The 24,447-nt window shown below is 40.0% G+C and overlaps 1 protein-coding gene across 2 annotated transcripts; it reads left to right on the top strand.

Annotated features, from left to right (window-relative positions):
* Window positions 1–10,398: 10,398 nt before the first annotated feature.
* On the top strand, window positions 10,399–23,862 carry ttc26 (tetratricopeptide repeat domain 26). Of its 2 annotated transcripts, XM_023954153.1 has the most exons (18): window positions 10,399–10,692; window positions 10,781–10,924; window positions 12,488–12,580; window positions 16,228–16,342; window positions 16,919–16,968; window positions 17,064–17,209; window positions 17,728–17,899; window positions 18,512–18,586; window positions 18,652–18,754; window positions 20,108–20,163; window positions 20,514–20,567; window positions 20,648–20,711; window positions 20,799–20,887; window positions 20,992–21,075; window positions 21,148–21,217; window positions 21,710–21,816; window positions 23,319–23,452; window positions 23,585–23,862. In XM_023954153.1, the coding sequence occupies exons 1-18, from the start codon at window positions 10,690–10,692 to the stop codon at window positions 23,697–23,699; spliced, it is 1,674 nt and encodes a 557-aa protein (XP_023809921.1). In that variant the 5' UTR covers window positions 10,399–10,689; the 3' UTR covers window positions 23,700–23,862. The 2 variants fall into 2 exon arrangements, with proteins under 2 accessions (XP_023809921.1, XP_023809932.1); XM_023954164.1 differs by lacking the exon at window positions 12,488–12,580.
* Window positions 23,863–24,447: the final 585 nt, after the last annotated feature.

Here is a 24,447-nt window from a genome sequence, read left to right on the forward strand (position 1 = left end):
TCACCTTTTGCTTCATAGATTCTCTGTTTGAGAAATATTTATCAAAAGGGAGCTGGTCTTCACTTGTTAAAAAACTGATTCATCAAATTCAATGATTAATGTTCTTTAATGGAAGCAGCTTTATCTCCTGCACTGTTATTTGCAAGTGACAGCGATGCATTTGAATGTGTTCACGTGTTTGCATGTGTGGTGAGGTCGGTAAGCCTGCAGCTGAGTCACGGCGTCCAACGTTTTCCAAGATGACAGGCGTCTCATCCTTAACCCAGTATCTCATCAAAGAACTAACAGAAAATCCAAATTTATTGGAATTAAGATGTATTTTAACCCTTTGATGTAATCCACATACAAATCATTTTTTGGAGATATCAATTATGATCTGTTGGGTGATTTGGTGAGTTTTTGCCCTCATTTTGCCCACACATTTATATCATGGTGTAACTGTCTTATAAAAAGGTCAATTATCAACTAATTGTGCATTCTTTCAATGCAGCAAGTTGTAATTTTAAAAAATATATGGCAATGAGTTATTCTGACCATAACATTTTTTTAAAAATTGAACTTTTCTCATCATGTGCTTTTGAGGTTTTATGGAAAAAATAAAACCTTCTACTGCAGACAAAAATGCTAGATACGAATGGTTGTATGGGATAAAAAACAAAAACAAAGAAAACTTGCATTTCTGATGTTTCTAAATTTTTCTTTAATGTTTTTTAAAGACCAAGAATTTTCCCTGTATGTGATTTTGCTGGTTTTATTGGATGTATTTTTTTTGCTGTGTTTTGTGTTATGATTAACGTTAAAAATGTAAATAATAAATAAAACCTCAATTAGAACAAAAGAACATTTGAAAAATAATGGACATATTGCACTTTGCCTTGTTTTTTTTTATTCTGAGGACTGACTGAAGTAGTTCACAGAGAAATCACACGAACCGACTAAATTATGACAAAATAAGGAGTTTAAACCGCTTTGCAAAATGCAGAAGGAGTTTTGATTTGATTTGTGGTTTAATGTTATAAAAAAACTCATTAAAGACAACAAAACTAATCAAAGAAAATGTATTTTTACTGCTGAGCAACAGAAGATCTTAGTTCTGGTTCTGCCGCTCAGATGCAGATGAAGTTTAGTTTCTCCTGACAGTCTCGGTTCTCCCACTCTCCCTGTTTGGTCAAAGCTCCACAGCGCTTCTGAACCGGACTCTGCTGGTCCGGATCTCCTGTTTGGGTCCAGGCCTGGAACTTCAGAGGATCCCCGTTCACCCACATCCACGTGTCCCCCAGGAAACGCAGACCCACCCACACCCGCTGGGTGATGGTGGGGTCTTTGATCTGATTCTGGGCCAGAAGGTTCTCGGTCTCAGAGAGCAGGCTGGTGAGGTCGTCGTGGTTCTCTCTGCAGTGCTCCAGAGCCTCCTCCCAGGTCTTCTCCTCCTGGACCACGATCAGGTTCAGGCAGAAGAAACCGTTGGCAGAGGTAAGGCTTTTAGAAGCCCATCTGTTCTCCTTCCACAACACACCCTCCCAGATATTTAGCCAGTCGTTGAGCCAGCCTTGGTCTTCGTCAGCGGCTCCTCCGGACCACTTCCATTTCAGCTCCGTGACGTCCCAATACAGACCGACCCATCCTGTCTGAATTCCACTCAGAGACTCCTTGAACACCCGTCCCTCCACAGCGTTGGAGATGGGTGAGAGGTCGGTGTGATGGGTCCTGCAGAAAACCTGAGCCTTATCCCAGGACATCTTCTCGGAGATGAAGACGTGTTTGGCAGCTAAAGTGCCGGTAGAGATAAAAACCAGGACGGTGAAGAGGATCCTGTCCATCCTGCTGAAACCGCCGTTCAACGGAACAAACCAGACTGGTGCCAGACTCTTCACCAAAATGTTCAGACAGCAGACATTTGCATCCAGTATCAATTTATTTTGCTTAAGCTGAGAAAACAGATGAAGTCAGTGTCTGTTGGGATGTTCTGATTTGCATACGGCAAAAGTAAGTTTGTTAAAAAAAAGGCTTTAGAAAAATAAAACAGTCTTTTAGAGAAAATATGAAATTTACTTTTGTACAGTACTTTTTGTAATAAACATGTACTTTTATATTTGAATCATTTGGTAGAGTCTGAAGTGTACAAAAACAATTAATTTTTTACTAAAGAATTGGTTACAAACTAATATCTTTACATATTAAAAGATAAGTGAGGATCTAAAAGCTGTTGCGATGCGTCTTATCTCTTAAAACGGATATTTGTGAAAGGATTTAATCTTTTATTTCAATTTAAAGTTTTACATGTTTAAGTATTTTATCTGTTGACTACACACCTGACTACACCTGGTTGTGGACCCTCCCTCTGGCTCGTCTCGCGCCCCCAGCCGTCCGCCAACTCCCCATCTGCTGGACCATTTAGACATGTAGTTGTAGAGTTCGATGAGCTAATTCTTCTCTAAGAGTTCTGGGACATCGCCTGTCCGTCCTGGGGGAGGATCCCTCCTTCATGTGGACACCCCTGATTTCATCTTTTTTTTCCCCGGAATCCGTTTTTCCTTACCGAGACGGAGGGTCTAAGGGCGGGAATTCCCAATTTAGCTTAGTCTAGTTTAGTTAAACAGTTATAGACTGTATTCTGTGACTTTATGTTCTTTATGAAATCATGTTCTTATACAATTACCGGTATGAAGCCCTTTGAGACGACTATTGTGGTATTATTGGGCAATATAAATAAAATTGAACTGAATTAATACCTCAAAAGATCAGAAAGTGTCTGCATCAAAGACTTGATCTCATCCGCTTGTTTGCAAGTGACAGAGATGGATTTGAATGTGAGCCTTTGTCCGTCTGTATTTGCATGTGGCAGGGAGGTTAGCCACCTTGCAGCTACGAGGATGAGGAGGCAGGTTTTTGAAGAAGACTTCGAGATCCTTCACACTAACAACATTTTAGACGATTGATGTCTTGGAGCCAAAGACAAACTTCCATGGTGGAGATGTTCCTTTTTTTCTGAGTAGAACATCAGGTTTAGGGTTAGTGGTTTTATTCAGGACAAAAATTATAATTTTACGTTAACCCTTGTGCTATCCTAGGCATTTTTACGTTGGGAGTTGGGTCATCTAGACCCACTAGACCGGGGGTCGGCAACCCGCGGCTCAGGAGCCGCATGCGGCTCTTTAGCACTGCCCTAGTGGCTCCCTGCAGCATTTTCAAAAATCTTCTTAAATCTGTCTTAAGATGGTTTCTGTAGGAGTAAACAAGACACAAACATTATTATTGTTTTCCAATGATGTAAGAATGCGTAGAAAAAAACTTTGTAACGCCAAGCAGGTACATCATTTGCAGAGGACAAATCGGGAGCCAAGCTGTCTGGAAGTTGAGCTGTCAACCAATTGGCTGCGCCGGAGAAATCTTTGTGTCCCGTACAAGGCATGTCTCGTTGCAGTCTCAGGGAGAAGCAGGCAGGAAGCTTAGCTGAGAGCATATAGCCTCCTTTCTGGCATTATAGGCCCCTTTATTTAACACATGCACCACATTGAACATTGCACAGGAGTCATCAACCTCTCCCCCTCCCACACTCACGGTAGAACAAAAAGAAACAAACATAACAGGAAGAATAAACTAAGGTGGAACAACAAAACTACCATATGAAAAGAAACGTGGGAAAACAGTAACGCTCATGCTGAGCCCTAATTAGATCGAGAGACCGCGTCCCACAATCCCCTACTGCTAACAGACCTAAAAATGCACATGACTGTCACTACAATATTACTTTTTTTTAAACTTTATTGTACAAAACGAAAGTACAATACAAAACACAAATTTACAAATTAAACTTCAGATATGCCAGGGGAGCATTCCTTTGTTCAAATCCTCAAAATAAAAATAACATCAAAAATCGGATTTCTTTATTACATTTCTTTAATTTTATCAAAGCAATGAAACATGATTCATTGATATTGTAGTGACCCGGGGGTTAGCCCCGCCTTCAGTCCCTAAGGCTCATGGGAAGTGGGGAGTTTTGGGGTAAAACTTTGAGTGAGAGTGTTGGGAATTGAAGTGAGGTCCATGGTGTTTTGGCTTTTTATGTGTGCTTGAATAAGCGGACTTGATCCTGCAACGGAATTTCAAATAGCTTGTTATTTTAATTACATCTTGAAACTGTCCAGGGTTGTACGGGCAGCTCTCTAGTATTGCCGCTACTTTGATATTGTAATAAAGTTAGACTGGCACAACAGAGCAGTGACGTGACGCAGCGTTCTCCGCAGAACGCACTGCAGGGCAAATAAACATTTAATTGTTAATAATGCTCATTTTGTATTTGTAACATCTTAGTCATGTTGATAGTAGGCTAATATAGCTAATATAGAAACACATTGCATGTGTTGCCTTCATTATAAGGCTTAAATAGGGCTTTTAATATTTTGCGGCTCCGGACATATTGGTTTTTTGTCTTTTTCGTCCAATTTGGCTCTTTCAACATTTTGGGTTGCCGACCCTGCACTAGACAGTGCTCTGAACCTTTTTTCTTCAATTATTTGTGATCTTCACTGGTGTCCATAGATTACATGAAATCCTCTCCACCTTTATCCGCCTTTGTCATGGTAGGAAGAACACGTCAATGGTCATCTTGACCCCATAGGATAGCACACGGGTTAATGCAAATGTAAAACTAAAGATAAATGTGGATTACTTATTTAGACACGTGCGGTCAGAAGAGGCGGATAACGTCTCACCTGTTAAGATGTAAACTAACAGTAAATTACCTGGTCATCTAATATTTGCTATAAATGAAATTCATGTGTAGATTTCTAAATATTCCAGTCATTGATGTCCTTAAAATGTCTGTACTTTGTGTATTTCCTGTGAGGTGAAGAAGCACTGAGCTCTACCTCACTGCAGATTGCACAAACCCATACAAACGGAGTTGAACGTGTTTTATTCACTCAGAAAGTAATACTTTATTACAGTTTCTAGACATTATAAACATTTTTATTACATGTCATTGTTTTCCATATATTTCACGTTTTGTATTGAAACTGACATACAGCTGCACTAAAAAAAATCACGTGTTTGGCAGGCAGTACCTCTGCCTTAATGTAGAGGGCGCTCGAGAGCTCGTGTTCTTCAGTGGTTGCTAATAAAGTTTTACGAGGAGTGTATTATTTTGTTTTGCTCTGAAAAAAAATCAGTAAAAATGTTTCAAAGTTGGACTTTCAATCAAAACCTGTTGATCGATGCTGTTTAATCAACACATCTTCATTCTGACTGAGACACTAAAAGAATGAGGATGAACTTAATTAATAAGTAAAGGTTGGACCAGTGTGTGAACACTGGCTGTGTGTGAGTCCATCTGTAGCATCCACCTTGGTGTTTTTTGGCAGTCATACTGAAGGGTACATTTTACATTCTTCCTTGGTCTCATATGAACCCGAAATGTTTATGAAAAGAAGCTAATATGAGATATAAATTTACAGTTACACAACTTCTCATTTTAAAAATTCAGACTTTTTTTTATGATCGTTCGCTCATTGAAGGTCTTTAGGTAAGTCAGATTGTGTGTTTGTGTGCGTGTGTGTGTGATGATGATGATGCACACAGTTTAAATGACAAAGATGTAACAGACAGTTTGTGGAACTTTCCATACACGGAAATTTCCGATCCATCCTTGATGTGAAAACCTTTGTGTTTTAGGAAACATCTTCATAAATGACAAACGTTCTGACTTTTATTGATCGATGCTTCTTGTCTTCTTCTTTTTCTGAGTGGATGTTTTCATGATAAATACTGAACTGTTTTGTATGGAAAAGAATCTTTTCTGCGTTGAAGCAGAAACAAAAGGACAAAATTGTTTATCCTCTTTCCCTCCAAAGGATAAAAATGTGTGAAAAGAAATCAAGTCTGAATCTGTTTTTTTTTTTTTGTTTGATTGTTAGTTTGGTGAATCAGGCTGTTATTTTGAATCATTTTAAAACTATAATGGGCTTTTTATTCTGTTAAGGAAGCAAACATTAAAATTGTAATGTTTTTACATGACTATTCTGAATTTTTTAAAAGTTTTCATGGTTTTATTCTTGTATTACCTTATATTTTATTTCATACTATTGTTGTACCTAAAAGTGCCGTACAAATAAAGTTGAAAGGACCAGAAATTAAACTCCTGTTCTTTATTTTCAATTGTCATTAAAAAAATCAATTTAATTCAAATATTGGACTGTTTCCTACATGAATTGAAAATATTTAACATTTTCATTCCTATTAATGAGCAAATTATTGTTGCTGCAAACAATCAAACAATGAAATGAACAAACAATGAACAAACAACTTAAAATTAAAACAAACTTTCATTAACTACTACAAACAGTTTTAAGGAATTATCTTCAAGTACAGGTACAGCAAAATTCAGGTTCAGCTTCTGCTCTATTTTTATAGTTTAAGACTAAATTTAAATTCATATTTATTTCTTGAACATTTAGTTTCTAAATCACAGATCAGAAAATCTTGACCCAAAATGTTTTTGATTGATGAGATAAAATCTACAACATCACAAGCAGGACAAACTTCAGATTTTCTGACTGGTTTTGTTTGGAATATAAAGTTCTGCAAACTTCCGCTCAGATCTTTGGTTCTGCCGCTCAGATGCAGATGAAGTTTAGTTTCTCCTGACAGTCTCGGTTCTCCCACTCTCCCTGTTTGGTCAAAGCTCCACAGCGCTTCCGAACTGGACTCTGCTGGTCCGGATCTCCTGTTTGGTTCCAGGCCTGGAACTCCAGAGGATCCCCGTTCACCCACTTCCACGTGTCCCCCAGGAAACGCAGACCCACCCACACCCGCTGGGTGATGGTGGAGTTTTGGATCTCTCTCTGGGCCAGACGGTTCTCTGTCTCAGAGAGCAGACTCGTGAGGTCGCCGTGGTTCTCTCTGCAGTGCTCCAGAGCCTCCTCCCAGGTCTTCTCCTCCTGGACCACGATCAGGTTCAGGCAGAAGAAACCTTGCAGTTTCTGTTTTTGTTCCACAAGCAACCTATTTCTTTTCCAAAGAAGAGAAACGTTAGAATTTGTTTGCAGATCCGACGTATTTGACCAGCTGCACCCCGAAGTGCTCCAGTACACTCCGACCCATCCCGACTGGTCACCACCCACAGACCGCCTGAACACCGACTTCTCCACATTATTGGTGAGGGGTGAAAGGTCGGTGTGGTTGTTCCTGCAGAACTCCTGAGCGTCTGTCCAGGAAAGTCTGTTCGAGGTGAAAACGTGCTTTGCAGCCAAACTGCGTGCAGCTGCGACTGCGAGCACCATGAAGGCGAGCTTCTCCATCCTGCTGCAGCCTCTGAAGACAACCCCAGGCTGAGAGGCCGGGACTTTATTGGCAGGCAATGAATCACCGAGAGAAGAAGGATTTGCATTAAGACAAATAACCTTAACAAAGTCAAGTAATCTGTAAAGAAATCAAATGTATACATAGAAACCTCCTGTCAGGGTAGTAGGAGGGAGGACACAAGGCAAAGAAATGCAAACATCAAATGCAAACAAAATGTAAAGGTATCCCAACGAAAATTCTCTAAGAGATTCCTGTAAGGTGGGGTGTTTGGAAAATAGGTTTGAAGGCAGAAAAAAAATCAGATCTGACATTTTCAACAACCTTCCTATTAGGCAGCTGAGGGACCAGAGGACCAGAGGTGTGTAAAATAATGTTTTTGTCGCTAAAAGAAGAAAAAAAAATAATTGTCTAACTAGAAGGAGCTGCATTTCCAGAAGAAATGAAGGGTCCAATCCTATAGCTGAATGAAAATGAAACTTTAAGGGTAACATTTGGCAATAAATAAATGATCAGAGGTGACCATAAATAAGTGAAAACAGCAGAAGAACTTTTTTATGAAAAATGCCAGCGCCGGGGATCGAACCAGCGAGCTTCTGCACGAAGGATTCCCCATGTGTTCCAATGGAGGCAAAAATCCTGGAACATTTTAAGTCTGATATCGCCGTGTAAAGGCAGAAATCCTGACGATAAATAAAACAGTAAACAAACATAATAAAAAAATAAATAAATAAATAAAAATAAAACAGTAAACAAACTTTTAAAAATATATAAATTGTAGCAAATTCCACGAGTCTGTTCATCATAATAAGATGGACAAACACAAAGACAACTGCTAATTCTTTGTGTATTTGTAAAAGAAAAAAAATTAACCTGAAATACGTTGAATGACAAGTTTTTTTTTCAATTATCAGATTAAAAAATTCTAAATATAATTTGAAAAAAGGGGAACAGGGTTTTTTGAAAACAGAAGTCACCAGTTGCTGGTGATTTTGTTTCATGCTCTGAAAATCCTCATGGAGGATTGACCTTTTGTTTGTTTGCGTCCAAAGCTGCATCTGAACCACAGGCCAGAGTGGAGACGGACAGAAGAGTCCTCAGCAAACAACGCAAAGCAAATCACTTCTGGGAAACCAAAGATTTGCAGACATGGACTGAACCATGAACTCCTCGTAGCAAATGGAGTCAAAGGTGAAGCCTTTTTTTCTGCCTGACAGCCCAAACTGGCCTGAAATGAGGTCAATCAGCATCTCAGCAGCCTGCTGGAAAATCCCTCCATCCATTATTCTAAGCTGCTACATGGGTGACGGCGAACCCAGACCCTGGCCTGGCTGCTGTTGGGCCAAGGCAGGGTACATCCTGGACAGGTCGTGCAACAAAAATAGGAAACACATTTTCTGAGAGGTCATTCGAAGTTCAAATGTCAGCGAGACGCGATTCCAATGTATTTCTGCAAACTCATCCGTGAAGTGAGGAAAGCAGGCAAATTGCATTAAACTGCCTGAATCCTCAAGATTGGTAAATAAAAATATGTTTTGCTTCCTAAAGGGATCAGCAACAAGCTTTTTCTCTGAACATCGTGTCATTTTTCCAGGATGTCTCATACAGAAACAGGTTTAAATTGATTCCAAACAGCAGCTGCTGAAACTGTGGGATGTTTGATGATTTTAAAAAGAGATGTGTATTTATTTTTAGTCTTGTTTTGCCCACTTTGACACTCTTTTTATTTTTATTTTAAGTTATTCTTTTTAAAGACTAGTGCACATTTTGACAGTTGTAAATGAATTAGTTGTAATTTCTTTGTTTTTAATGACTAAATGATGCTGTTTTTCGCTAATAATTGTAGAGTAGGAAGTTGTTTTGTAATGACTGAATAGTTCACTGTTTCTTAGTTGTTAATTAATTAGCTGTAATTTTTTGTTGTTTGTTATTTATGAATGAATGATGCACTGAACAAACAGGACTTTTTTAATTTCTTCGCACGTGTGACAATGACAAATAAAACTTCTATTGAAAAACCAGACAATGTCAAAAAACCAGAGTATGTCAATCCACATGAGCAGTCAAACGATATTTGCTTTTCAAATCAGATGCTAAAGCTGGACTGTCAGCTCTGTTATTTGCAAGTGCTAAGAATGGATTTGAATGTGAGGTTTGACAGCCTGTCTGCACGCGTTTTTGAGGTATTAGATCTTTAATGAGTGTCTATTTGTAAACTGTTTGAAAATGTGTCAGTGTAAGAAAACAAATGAATACACTTGTTTGTCCTTTTATAAATATCTATTTGTGATTTTTTTCTAAAAAGCCAAATTCTGGGGAACTTTAAAGAGACGATTTAAAAAAAGTCCGTATTACTTTTTCTCTTAAATTTGTTTTCTTTGTATCATTTTTATTTCTAACAATAGGTTGTTAATCTGTACAAACAAAAACTATTAAAGCACCAATGATAAAAACCAACTTTATAGGATAAAGTGACCCAGGTGAAGCATGGATTCAAGCTTGTTTACTCATAATTAATACTTTTTTAATTGTTATAAGTGATAAAATAGTTTCATCGTCAGTGTTGATTAATAAAAATGAACAAAGTGGCTGTCCATGTGTCTGCTAAACTTCATAACATGGTAAAAAAAAAGCTAAATAGGCTGATAGGTTAAAGATACCATTCGTACACCAGGTGAAGCTGAAATAACTGTTTAGATATATTACAAAAGTTATTACTGTGAAACAAAAGCAACAGCTTACTAAGATTAGCCCCGCCTCATTTAACTTCGATTTAAATGTGAAAAATTGTATCTTGTTCTGGTCGCGTGTTGTGTTGATAAGGAGCGCCTCTGTGTTGCTAAGCAACGAAGTATAAACATCAGATAAGTTAAGTTCCATTTATCACATTAATTCATTTCCGGCCCAGGCACGCACACATATTAAATGTCTTTAAAATGGAAAAAAATAGCCTCACTTAATATTTTTTAAGAGCAATATATGTATAAATATATATAAAATGAGAAAAAGAGTTATTTCTGTAAATGTTGAACACAAATTAGATATGAGCCTCTTTAAAATAATGTTTTGAAGCGCTTATTTTGAAAATCAGCTACCGGAAATATTTAATTTAACCGCGGACGCTACTCTGTAATAACAAGAACGATACGAGGAGAGTGTCTTAGCACTTCATCTATTAAATAAAAGGGGAAAGGCACTGTCTATAATTTCATGTTGTTCTTTAAAATGTATCTTACGCTGGTCCCGTTAGCCTCGCTCACTCAAACCAGACAATAATGTAAGTTGAGAGAATAAAATTGCTAGGAGTGGAAGCTTGGCTAGCTAGCTAACGGTTGCCTAGGTTAGCAATAAATCTGCAAAAGCGAACCTCTTCGGGATAAACCAGCAAAAATGGTAAGAATGTGTTTCAGCTTAATCAGTGTTGACTGAATGTGTTTTGGCCGCTTTTGTTCCTGAATGTTGCGGCTTGTTGTGCGGGCAGATCCTCTCGCGCGTGAAGCCTGCGGTTGGAGGAGAGTCGGCGCTGAGCATCAGCGAGAAAAAGAGGAAAAACAAAAACAAGGTTCCCAGTTTGGAGGAGTACCTGCAGCAAAGAGATTACCTGGGAGCTCTGACACTGCTGGAGGTCTGGCGTTTCTTCTCATTTCTTTCTGTTTTGGTTTTATGAAAAGTGCACCAATTATTAACTTGGTTTAGTGAAAATAATAGTACAGGTTCATTTGTAGATATTTAATGTAATGCTCACTAATAATGTGTCTGTGTTAGAAATACAAAAACGCTGAGAAGATTGAAATTTGATTAATAATATGACACATAAACGATAATTAAAAAAAACCCAACAAATATGGCATTGAGAGCAGCAATAGTGTTCTACAGCTAAATTCCTGAACTTAAAAGTTTATTATTCACTTTGATTTTTTCATCACAATAGTTTTCATTTACATCCATTCATTGTGAGTTTTTACCTAAGGAAAAAAAAACCTCACAAACGAGCTGTTTTTGTCTGAAAAAAGATGAGAAAAGCAGCGATCTACATGAATATAAACCAGGGGTGGACAAACGTTTTCACTCGTAGGGATTTTAAAATTTCACAAGGAGGCCTGAGGACCAGAAGAGAAAGCAATAACGTAGAATCTGGATTAAAGCAAGCTTTAATTTTGATTGAAAATTATATAAATATCTAACTTATGTTGATGTCCTTCAAGGATACTTAGAGAAATGTTGCGTTCATGTGGTGTTGGAATGATGGGGAAAATGACCGTCTGACTTGGGAAACACTAATGAACATCAGAAAAGCAACAAATCTTCCAATTTCTGCACCTACGCAAAGGTTAATATATTAGTGAAATGACACTAGAATAACAGGGAAAATAAAACATAAGGATTATCAATTAAATTAATGCAAATTTAATGGGCAATATATGGCATCCAGGCCATAGTTTGCCCACCCCTGCCCTGGTCTAAACTGCAATGCATGCGAAGCTTTTTGCAACCACAAGGCGGTGCAATATAGTGCTTCTGTGTGATTGTCCCAAATCCCATGAAACGCAGAGGGCTCTGTCTGGATGGGCCTCTGACATAAAACAGGATGATTCTCTCGTAAACGGAGCAGCCTAAAGGATTTGTTTAATTTTTTAAGCTCCAGAGGCGTCAAAACGGGCAGACTGCTGGTTCCAAGTGCAGCAGGTTTATTAGCACAGCTAAAAGTCAATAGCAAGCATGAGAGCATCAGAGAGGAAGTACTGGGTAGGCAAAGGGAGTCAGAGACAAAACAGGGTCAGGAAATTAGAAGATCTACAGTTCGGTAACGCAGGCAAAGTGGCACAAACAATACTTTGCACTGAGTGAGGCTCAGTACTGTGCTTAGGTATGCTGTGAGTGATTGCAAATAAGACTGTGTGACATCCAGAAACTGTGAGCTGGGGTTGCTGGGAGATGTAGTGCTTTAGTACGGTTCCTGCCGGTGACCAGAGGGGGAGACAGAGCTCTGACTTCTGACGAAAGGGTGGAATGTGAAAACTGTAAACTGGATTTCATTTTCGGGAAACTACATTTCTCCAAATTGTAATCAAGTAAAAGCTTTTTCAAAACAGTTGCACAGCAACAGACAGTTGTAGTTTCTGTGGCCTGAAATTACCTTTTGGTACCCAGCGTCACGGTTCTGAGGTGTTTCTGTGTCTTATTTAAGTTTCACAAAAGTATCGGAGAAAAAGAAGAGCATGCAGACCTCTGGATCGGTTACTGCGCCTTTCACTTGGGGGATTACAAGAGAGCCATGGAGGTAACAATTTCGCAATGGAAACTTCATTTAAAACCGAAAAAAGCCTCTAATGTTTCATATAGTAGACATTTTTCATTGTCATTGGTTGTTTTGTACGGAGCCCCTTACCTGCCACAGGTTAAGAAAAAAAAAAACTTATTTGTTCCCACGAAATAATAATTCACGCGATAAGTCATTCATAAACACGGACGTGAGCAATACTTGGATCCGTTGAATTATTATTTTGTGGACCAAATATATATATATATATATATATATATATATATGAGATTGAAGCGATACAATGCCACGGGAGAGCCAGAACAACAGGTCAGAGAGTAGGTTATGCCACACTCCCACCCTGAGATTGGGTACACAGCCCCAACAACCACAATTACGCTGAGCGAGGCAGCAATTGACCTGAAAGACAAGATCATGTCTACAATGAACACTAGGCAACCCCGACACGAACTACAACGGTTAAGTGACGTACCTGAAAGTCTACTGGAAACTGTGAATGAAGCATTGAGGGCAATTCCTACCACAAACATTACAGAAACCAATGAACTGGTTTACACTTCAGCAGCAGTGATCCTTGAGATGCTTGGCTACAAGAGCAACCATGGAAGAAAACAGTACCCACCATGGAAGCAACGGTTAGAGGCCAAAATCAAGGCAACTCGGAAAGATGTGAGTAAGCTGACAGAGGCTCAAAGAGGTACAATGAGAAAGCAAGTACCTAAGAGATACAGCCAGATGCCCATACCTGAAGCACTGGAAACTGCCAAACAAAGGCTCCTAGCCTTGAGCAGCCGCCTAAAGAGGTACACAAGAGACAATGAAGCCAGACGAATAAACAGTCTCTTCGCAACTCAACCTGCAAAAGTGTACGCTCAGTGGCAGGGTCAAAACAGCCGAGCAGACCCACCAAGGCTAGAAACTGAACAGTACTGGAAAAGTATATGGGAGAAAGAGACAGCACATAACAGCAATTCCCAGTGGCTGGTCTCTCTGAGAAAAGAACATAGCAACCTCCCTGAACAGAATCCAGTAACCATCACAGTGGCAGACATCCAAGAAAGAGTCTCAGGTATGAAGAACTGGACAGCACCGGGCCCTGACATGATACATGCCTACTGGCTAAAGAAGCTTACCGCACTCCACGAGCGCCTGGCAGCACAAATGAACCAGCTGCTAAGAGATGGGACTCACCCCGAATGGCTAACGGAAGGGCGAACGATCCTGATCCAGAAGGATCCCTCAAAGGGTGCAGTCCCATCCAACTACCGGCCAATAACCTGTCTGTCCACAACATGGAAGCTCATGTCAGGCATCATTGCAACAAAGATAAATAGGCACATGGATCAATTCATGAGTAACATACAGAAGGGCATTGGTAGAGACTCCAGAGGAGCCAAACACCAACTCCTGGTCGACAGAACAGTCGCTCAAGACTGCAAGTCACGACACACCAACCTGTGCACAGCCTGGATTGATTACAAGAAGGCCTATGACTCAATGCCACACACATGGATCACTGAATGCTTGGAGCTGTACAACATCAACATGATTCTAAGAGCCTTCATAGGAAACTCAATGAAGCTGTGGAAAACCACCCTTGAAGCCAATGGGAAGCCACTTACACAAGTGTCCATCAAATGTGGGATATACCAAGGTGATGCTCTGTCCCCACTGCTGTTCTGCATAGGTCTGAACCCCCTCAGCCAAATAATCACCAAGACTGGCTATGGATACCGACTCAGAAATGGGGCCAACATCAGTCACCTCCTCTACATGGATGACATCAAGCTATATGCTAAGAGCGAGCGTGACATTGACTCCCTAATCCACACCACCAGGATCTACAGTACTGACATTGGGATGTCATTCGGGCTCGAGAAATGCAGCCGGATGGTGACAAAGAGAGGCAAGGTAGTCCACACAGGAGGGGTCTCACTCCCAGAAGGAACAATAGCAGACATCGAGGACAGTTACAAGTACCTTGGAATCCCACAGGCAAATGGCAACCTGGAGCAGGCAACAAGGAAATCTGCAACAGCTAAATACCTCCAACGAGTAAGGCAAGTCCTGAGAAGCCAGCTCAATGGCAAAAATAAGACCCGGGCAATAAACAGCTACGCACTGCCCGTTATCAGATACCCTGCAGGAATAATAAGATGGCCAAAGGAAGAGATACAGACCACGGATGTGAAAACATGAAAGCTCCTCACCATGCATGGAGGGTTCCATCCCAAATCCAGCACCCTGAGACTGTATGCTAGCCGCAAGGAAGGAGGCCGAGGACTAGTGAGCGTAGAAGCCACTATCCAGGATGAAACATCCAAGATCCATGAATACATCAAGCTCAAGGCCCCAACTGACAGTGTGCTCAGTGAATGTCTCAGGCAATGGAGAACAGAGGATACAGTGCTGGAGGACAGATCCTCATGGGAGGACAAACCCCTGCATGGGATGTACCACCGGACCATAACTGAAGTGGCTGATATCAAGAAGTCCTACCAATGGCTAGAAAGGGCTGGCCTACAGGACAGCACCGAAGCGCTCATCCTGGCAGCCCAGGAACAAGCCCTGAGCACCAGAGCCATAGAGGCTCAGATCTACCACACCAGACAAGACCCAAGGTGTAGGCTGTGCAAAGAAGCGCCTGAAACAATCCAGCACATAACTGCAGGGTGTAAGATGCTGGCAGGGAAAGCATACATGGAGCGCCACAATCAAGTGGCTGGAATAATATACAGGAACATGTGTGCAGAATATGGACTGGAAACCCCAAGGTCAAAATGGGAAACACCTCCGAAGGTTGTAGAGAATGAGAGGGCAAAGATCCTGTGGGACTTCCAGATCCAGACTGATAGGATGGTAATGGCGAACCAACCAGACATTGTAGTGGTGGATAAAGAACAGAGGAAAGCCGTTGTGGTGGATGTGGCAGTGCCAAGCGATGGGAACATCAGGAAGAAGGAACATGAGAAACTGGAGAAATACCAGGGACTCAGAGAAGAACTGGAGAAAGCCTGGAAAGTGAAGGTGACAGTGGTGCCTGTGGTAATTGGAGCACTTGGGGCAGTAACCCCCAAGCTGGAGGAGTGGCTACAACAGATACCTAGAAAGACCTCAGACCTCTCAGTCCAGAAAAGCGCAGTGCTAGGAACAGCTAAGATACTGCGCAGGACCCTCAAGCTCCCAGGCCTCTGGTAGAGGACCCGAGCTTGGAGGAGAAACCACCCGCGGAGGGTGAGAGGGGCGTTTTTTTTTTTTTTTATATTTTTACCCTGTCAGGTCACGGGCTCTATAGTTTTTCAATATTATTAATAAAATGTTTAGTTCATCATTGATCAAGTTTAGGCAAAACCTTTACTTTGGAGGGTCTACAAATCTGAAAAAATGTAATTTAAAATGCCCCAAATTCTCCTAAAACAGGCCATTAAAGATTATATCATGTAAGGTTAGATTCATATTTGATGATGACTTGATGGGTTTATGGAAAATATATTTATAAATGCACTAAATCATTTTTTCAGCAGTTTTTTTTTCCTGTTGAAGTTTCTTCTGATTTTAAAATGTAGTGATTCACAGAATATTTATGCTTCCTCTCCGATACTGTTGTTGCTTCTCCTTCCTCCTGATTTGACATTATCTTCTGACAGGAGTACAGAGCTCTCACTCTGAAACCGGACTGTCCCGCTGAAGTCTGGGTCTACTTGGCCTGCGCCTTGTTTTTCCTCGGCCTCTATAAAGACGCGGAGGACGCCGCATCCAAAGGTGACGCCGACAGACGACATAATTCACCTTTAGTCTGCAAAACCAAACCAGAGTGTTCCACAGGGTTTAAGGTTTGGTGAACACCGCTTTATGTTTTACCAGCAGAACTAATCCTGTGAGCTATGTTTTCTTTATCCTATGTGTTCCTAAGGTTAAACAGAATTTCATCACAAATGTAAGGAAGTTGAAATCAAATACCTAGAAAAAGACATTTTTTTAAAATTACAGTGTCAGCAGAATGAAGTAGACCCTGAAAAAGGGTTTTATTTCACATTTTTTGTTGTTTATCAGTCTGAAGTTTAAAAACTTTTTAACCTTAGAGTCTGTTTGGTTAAAAAATGTGTAAAGATCTCCTGAGAATTTGCCCATAAAAAAATCAGTTTTATGTTTGTCAGACTAAATTTAGATCGGCTTCCATTTGTAGAATTTGTCTGAGAAGTTTTGTTGAGAATTTTACCAGAGTTTGACTTTTAAATGTCACACGCATGATTTGCTATCACGTGTACAAGTGATTCATGCTTTTTTAAACTCCTAGCTAGCGTTTGGCAAATCTTCAATGCCTCTCGTTTTCCGCAGCGCCCAAGTCGCCGCTCCAAAACCGGCTGCTGTTCCACTTGGCTCACAAGGTTTGAACATCACAACACTCTACAGCGAAATCACAAATGGGTCCTTTCTGATCGTTAATCTACCTTTCTGCCTGTTTTTTAATGTTGTGTCTCAGTTTACCGATGAAAAGAGGCTGATGGGTTTCCACCAGAACCTTGAGGATGTGACTGAGGACCAGCTGAGTCTGGCGTCCATCCATTACATGCGCTCGCACTACCAGGAAGCCATAGACATCTATAAACGCCTTCTGCTGCAGAACAGGTCCCAGTCTCCCTCTTTCTACTCCAATTCATGGCACAGAGTCAGCTTTTCACCTGGATGTTTGGAATGGATTTGATCTTCTTCATATCTCATTACGTCTCAGAAAGTGACGGAACTTTTCCAGAAAGTCGTTATTTGAGGGGTTATCTGAGGATCTTTTCAGTTTTCTCAAAAATGTGGAAAATTCAAAGTCCTCATCAGTTTGGAGAAGACATTCATTTTTTAAAAACTATTTAGGAAATGCACAAATGTTCAAAAGGAAAGAAGTGGTTAAAGATTAGCTATTGAAAGGATAAATAGTAATGGGATTGTTCCTGTTTAAAATACTTGAATTGCTTACATATTGATGAACTTCACCTTTTTTATTTGTTGGTAAAGTTCAAAGGAAAATACTTTAACTATTGGCAAAAAACATCAAAAAACCCCAAAGCGATTTCTATAAATGCATTTGACTCTCAGCCAATGATTTGATGTTTGATTGAAACCCAAAAATGAATCTAAGTTGTGGTTCTTTCCAGAGATTTCCTGGCTGTGAACGTGTACGTGGCTCTGTGCTACTACAAACTGGACTACTACGACATCTCCCAGGACGTGTTGGCCGTGTACCTGCAGAGCATCCCTGACTCCACCATCGCTCTCAACCTCAAAGCCTGCAACCACTTCAGGCTGTACAACGGCAAAGAGGCCGAGGTGAGGGACTGCTCTGTAGCACATGTGTGTGGAGGAACATTTATGCCACCATGTTGCAAACAAAACCTTTTAGGTTGCAAATGAAAATATTAAATATTTGCTTTCAAAAGAAATTTTTGCTTTCAATTTCTTTTGTTTTTTTTTCTCAATTCTTTTTTTTTTTGCTTTCAATTTTTTTTCTTTCAAAAAAATTTTTTTTTTTTTTGCTATACATTTCTTTTTTTGCTTTCACATTATTTTTATTTTGCTTTCAAATTTTTATCTTTGCTTTCAAAAACTTTTCTTTTTCTCCAATCTTTTGTTTGCCAAACTTTTTTTTTTTTTGCTTGCGAATAATATTTTTGTGGTTGCAACCCCAATGTTTTCACATTCGTTATGTGTCGTCTTGCTTTTCCTACCTTTGGTTTTGCTCACATAAGTTTCAGTTTAGCTGCCATGAAGCAGCTGCTGGTAGTATTTTATCAGCAGGCCGATTGCAAAAGTATTTTCATTTTTTGTGTGCAACATGGTGGTATAAATATTACTCCATACATGTGTGTGTTCACCTTTTCGCCCCACCTCTGGGGTCATTAATTCACGCATAAACTTCTTCTTTTTTTTTTTTGTTGTCAGAGCGAGTTGAAGAACCTCATCGACATCTCCTCCTGCTCCTTTGAGTTTGCCAAAGAGCTCATCCAACACAACCTGGTAGGTGTCTGCAGAACGAGTTTGCGGGGCTTCCTGGACCCAGAGGTGATGAGCTTCCTCTGCAGGTGGTGTTTCGAGGTGGGGAGGGCGCGCTGCAGATGTTGTCTCCTTTGATCGATGTGATCCCCGAAGCCAGACTCAACCTGGTCATTTACTATTTGAGACAAGGTGAGAATCACGACACGGAAACGAGAGACAGGAAAAAATAAAAGAACGTGTCCTGAATGCGCTTTAGCTCCAACGCTGCTCCAGCTCTGAAATACTCCCGAGGGTCTTTCTTCTGTTGTTTCTTTTTTATTTTTAGGAATTCTTGTGTTTTCAGAATGTATTTGTGTGTGTAAATATATATTGCTCTAAATCAGTAAATCATTTTCCTCCTTTGATTTTGGCCTTTAGCTGCTTCAAAAGGTTCTGCGATTCAGAAGAAATATTAGCTTTTAAAAATGTCACAGGTAAAATCTGCATTCAAAGTCCCACTCTGATCATCTTTTGATGTGTTTTCACAGCGTTCCCAGTGGTTTTTAATACATGATTTTAGCAAAAATCATATATTAAATGTTTTTCTAGGACATAGTTTCTGCAGAGTGGCAGGCGTTTGTTAGAAACTTACCTTTTGGGTCGATGGCAGGACTGCTGGCACGGAGCAACCCCGCCCCCCATCCCCTTCCCTGTTACTGAAAGCTCTCTGTTTACATGCTCTACCGCTAGCTTACAGCCCCTCACACCCCTAACCTAACATTAGCGAGCAATAACAGAGCAGTTTAGATCCAGATTCCAGTTCAGGCGTAGAAAAACACCGACGTTCATGGATCTTTTGGTCTGACAGTGGATGCATCAGAATGGAGCGGAGCAGGGAACTCGATTTCTGCATCACAAATGCAATCTTGCATTTTTTTACCTGCTCCTGATTCATAACCATTTAAGTGAAGAAGTTGAATCAGAAATGCAAATTTTAGCTTCATTTTCCTTTTATATGTCCTCCATCAACAGAAAAAATACCACAAGAACACGTTAAAAACGCCCAAAACAGCATTTTCACCGGCGGCGCGCGTCTTTAATGTTAAACCAGACTGGACTGGAACCTAACTGCACGTTTTTGGTTTGACCTCTAGAGGGCAGAATAACGCTGTTTGAACTTGAACCAACTTTTCTGCAAAAGGATATTTTTCTACCTTATTTAAAGAAAACCCTAATATATCTGAGCTTCTCAAAAAAGAGAAATAAAATCCAGAATAACCTCTTTGAGGTTTTTTCGAGTTGTCATATTTCACTTTTCTTAAATAGATGACAACACGTCTTGGGTTCATGCAGGCTGCAGCATTTCCATCTCTTCTTCAGTAGTTTACAATAGAACTTATCTTTACTGATTTAGTCACTAATGACAACAAAACATATGAATTGTTTGTCGTTTCTCTTTTGTCACATTGAAGTCGGGGTTGTCCAGCAGATGTTTTGGTTGTCAGATGACGGAGCAGACCTGCTCTATTTCAGGGGCTGACACGCTCTACTTTACATTTATAGATGACGTCCAGGAAGCTTACAACCTCATCCAGGATCTGGTTCCCACCACGCCTCAGGTGACACATCTGACGAGGCGCGGCGGATGTTTTCCAGTGTTAAAGTCTCTATAATGAAATAGCAAAAGACAACAGATCATGAGATTATGCTTACATAAGTGTTTTTGGTAAAATGTTGAAGAAGGAAATTATGTAAAAATTGACAAAAATCTTCAGCTATCTGTTGCAATGTTAATATTTCCTGAAAGATGGTATTTTTTTGCATTCTTTTAACCAAACCGGAATTTTCTTGATTATTTGTTTTAAGGAAAAAATTTGGTTTATTCATTATTTACTGACCATATTTGTGACATTTGAGTCTTTTGGATGCAGCAAGAGCTGAAAAACGTCTTTGTTTTGTTGTAAATCAGGAGTATATTCTTAAGGGAGTGGTCAACGCTGCGCTCGGACAGGAAATCGGATCGGTGAGCGTTTTCCTTCACGCTTTGCAGCCTTGCATGTAAACCCAGATTATGGAGTTTCTTTGTGTGTTTTTATCTTTTAGAGAGATCACTTGAAAATTGCAGAGCAGTTATTTCAGTTGGTTGGAGGATCGGCCAGTGAATGCGGTGAGGAAGATGGAGCCACGTCCTTAAATATGGTTCGTTTTTCCTTTGAAGGAAACAAACGGTGAGATGTTTTCTCCGTCTTTTCAGACACCATTCCCGGCAGGCTGTGCATGGCGTCCTGCTTCTTCCTTCTGAGGCAGTTTAAGGATGTTCTTATTTATCTGAACTCCGTCAAGGTCAGCGCAGCTCTGCCAGTCATCGTCGGTGTCGTCGTTGTTCTGTAGTTCAATGGGATGGAGCTGGTTTCATTAAAGTGGCTCCTATTTTTTTCTTTTTTCAGGATTACCTCTTTAATGACGACACGTTCAAGTTCAACTGCGCCCAGGCCAAAGCTGCCGTTGGGAAGTACAAAGAAGCAGAGGAGGTGCTTCAGTTGGAGCAACAGAACCGGCATTTCGTCCTGGTTTTTGTGTTAAACGTCTTTGTCCTCCCACAGATTTTTCTGTCCATTCAGAGTGAAAAGATCAAAAACGACTACGTTTACCTCAGCTGGCTGGCTCGATGCTGTACGTATGGGAGTTATTCTATATTACAACACCGCTGTCTAGACGGGCTTCACACCACAAAACATAAAATCAGTTAGAAACCTAAACTTTGGCACAGAAGGATTAAAATTGTGAGACAATTGTTGACGATGAACAAAAGGCCTTTTTGTTTATCAAAACTTCTGAGATTTGTCGACAGTTTTCCAAAGAAGTGCAAAGCTTTTTAAGGTGGACGTCCTCCTGAGGGAATGTAAATGCTGGGGGATGAGCCGCTGCACACTTTAACTTTGCACTAAAAGGCTTTATATTATTATTTTTCTGACTCCAGAATCATTGCCTGAGGTGTGTGAGGCGTTTCAGGACAGCCTCTGCTGCTCAGAAAAGAAAAAAAAATGGAAATCCACACTGAAATGTTCTTCTCAGTGCATCACTTTGACCTCATTCGCAGCAGCTTCCAGAACATTTAGAATGTGGAGAAGCTTTGAGGAAATCTGACGCCTCGTTTTCTCTCAGACATCATGAACCAGAGGGGCCAGCTGGCCTGGGATCTGTATCTGAAGATGGGCACTTCCTCAGATTCCTTCAGTCTGCTGCAGCTTATTGCTAATGACTGCTACAAGGTAACCCCCCCCCCCCCCCCCACCAGTTCTGTTTCTGCAGCTCAGCTTATGACCACCATGGGTTTTAAAACGTGCCTGATAATCCTGTTGCTTTAGTTGTCTTCTTGCTAGTCGTACGTTTTCATGTCGGAGAGATTTTACAGTTTTAGGCTTATTTTATATTTTACTTTCGTTTTATTTTCTTTTATGCACCTGAGACCTTCATTATTAAGCCTTTTTGTAAAAAGAAAAGTGCAAAAAGGATCTATTTTACTGACTTCCATCTGCTAAAAATGTGAACTTTAGATTTGACTTTGAAAGATGTGCTGCTTTTGAAAACTAAAGAGAAAGTGTCGAGCGCTTCAGGACACATTTTGGTTGGTCCGTCTCATCTGAGCATGCATGGAGGGATATTTATGCCACCATGTTGCACACAAAACCTTCTTAGTTGCAAATGAATAATTGCTTTCAATTTTATTGTGTGTCAGATTTGTGAATTTCTGACTGAGGATCACCTGAAACTGTAAAGTGAATTCTCCGGAACAAAATATTGGAAAAAAGTTTGATTTTCTTAAAGATCTGTTAGAAAAAAAGAGAGAGAGAGATTTAAAGCATCTATTATTTATGCTGCACATGTTTTTTTTTTAAATAAATTAACAGCAGTATTAAGCAAAAGAATCATGACTCACCAAAGTAAATTCAATGTATTTAGCAGAAGAAACATTTTTAACTTTTATGTTATTTTCACAGCGTCTTATTTTGAAGAACTTTGTCCAAAGTAAAAAAATAAATAAATACTCGTGAAAAAATGGAATTTTCTCTTTAAATTTCGACATTTATTGATGAAAATAAAACAAAAGTTCAGATACAAATCTTAATCGGAATAAAATGTAACCTTCGGCTGGACGGAGTCGGAGCTCAGGACGTTTTTGTTTTTATCATTGGGTGTTTGATCGCAGCTTCGTCGCGCTAAGCTGAAACTTATGAGAGCAAAGTCAAAGATAGGAAAAAAGCAAGATGAGACACTACGCATGAGAAAACATTTGTTTTGCAAACGCAAAAATATTTTTTGAAAGAAAAGAAAAACTGAAAGCAAAAAAAAAATATTTATTGAAAGTAAAACAAAAAAAACTAAAAGCAAAAACTTTTTTTGGAAGCAAACATTTAATATTTTCATTTGCAACGTGGTGGCATAAGTATCACTCCATAAGCATCCATAAAAACTCTGAAACAGCAGAACACCGTTGCGTTTGAGGTTGCCTGAATCTGAAAGTGTGTCTATTTAAATTTGTTCTGGGATCATTTGACTGTTTTCTTCTCACCAAGCGGTAGAAACTCCCCAAAAGCTCAGACGAGGCCGTCCGTGTGTTCAGACACAACCACGTCGATTATCTGTCTGAACATTTGAATTCAACCATAATTCACCCAATTATTTTCTATTTTTACGACACAACACGTGTGTTTAGCGTCTGACGGGAAAGAGCCTGAGAAGGGGTTCTGATCACCGAGCGTCTGCTTTTCAGATGGGTCAGTTCTACTACGCAGCCAAAGCCTTTGATGCTCTGGAGAAACTGGACCCCGGTTCCAATTACTGGGAGGGCAAACGGGGGGCATGTGTCGGCGTCTTTCAGCTCATCCTGGCAAACAAGGAGTCCAAGTAAGTTCAGTGTCCCGTCCTCCTCACCGGCTTTTTGTCAGTTGGTGTGACGTAACCTGAAATAAACTGCTAAAACTCTTTTTTTTAATTGTATTTTTAATTGTTTTTCTGCACTTTCTGTCTGTGCTTCAGGGAGACACTTAAAGAGGTTCTGGCACTTCTCAGAAACTCTGGGAATCCTCAGGTTGAATACATCATCCGTGCCATGAGGAAGTGGGCCAAAGACAACAGAGTCCTCTTGTCCTGACGACCTTCAGCGTCAGACGTGTGCGGGCTGGACGCATTTATGTGGCTTATTCTCCGTCACACGCCTGTCAGTTTTAGTAAAAACGTGGATGTTTTGGGTGAAAGTTGTCCCTATAGATGTATATTTGTATTAAAGTTTTGTTTTCTTGTTTTTTTTGTATAAATGTGTTGATTTTTCTTGAACAATTTGAATGTACCTACAGTTTATATATGTGTATATATATACAAACAAACAAACATATGTCTGGTATCAATGTGCTTCAGAAAACTTTTAAGAACTTTTTAGATACATACGTAAAAACCGAAGACGTTTTATTTTTTAGCCTGCTTCTGGAAACAAAAAGGTGCTTTATATATACACTATATGTACATAGTTGTAGAGTGTCCACCCAGGCATTAGGAGCCTGAGGGTTTGAGTCCATGACTTGGTCATCCCAAAGAATCCGATCGAATGCCTTCCTGCTTGTCACTCGGCTTCAAGGGGTCAAATTGGCGGCTAAAACCACCTAAACACCTTATTCCATCTCTAAGAAATTGCGTCAAACGCAGAGAACTACTTCATTCAGTTGTGTTTGACCGTAGTCAGACCTTCAACTCTATGTAGGTTTTGTTTTTGGATTACAAATGTAACTTTGAGTATACACTACTTCGAGCAGCAGGTGAGTTTCTTGCTGCAAATGTGTTTTATTATTAATTCCTGTAAAGGAATCGGTGCTGAGGGACTTTAGGGAAAGTTCTGAAATCTGTCT

Source organism: Oryzias latipes, chromosome 1 (assembly GCF_002234675.1).
Source record: "Oryzias latipes chromosome 1, ASM223467v1".
Classification (NCBI taxonomy): domain Eukaryota; kingdom Metazoa; phylum Chordata; class Actinopteri; order Beloniformes; family Adrianichthyidae; genus Oryzias; species Oryzias latipes.

Excerpts from the sequence above, each read along its gene's own strand:
- ttc26 (XM_023954153.1), top strand. Across the intron at positions 16,969-17,063 it reads TGTTCCACTTGGCTCACAAG|TTTACCGATGAAAAGAGGCT; the intron begins GTTTGAACATCA and ends GTTGTGTCTCAG. Across the intron at positions 23,453-23,584 it reads CTGGCAAACAAGGAGTCCAA|GGAGACACTTAAAGAGGTTC; the intron begins GTAAGTTCAGTG and ends TCTGTGCTTCAG.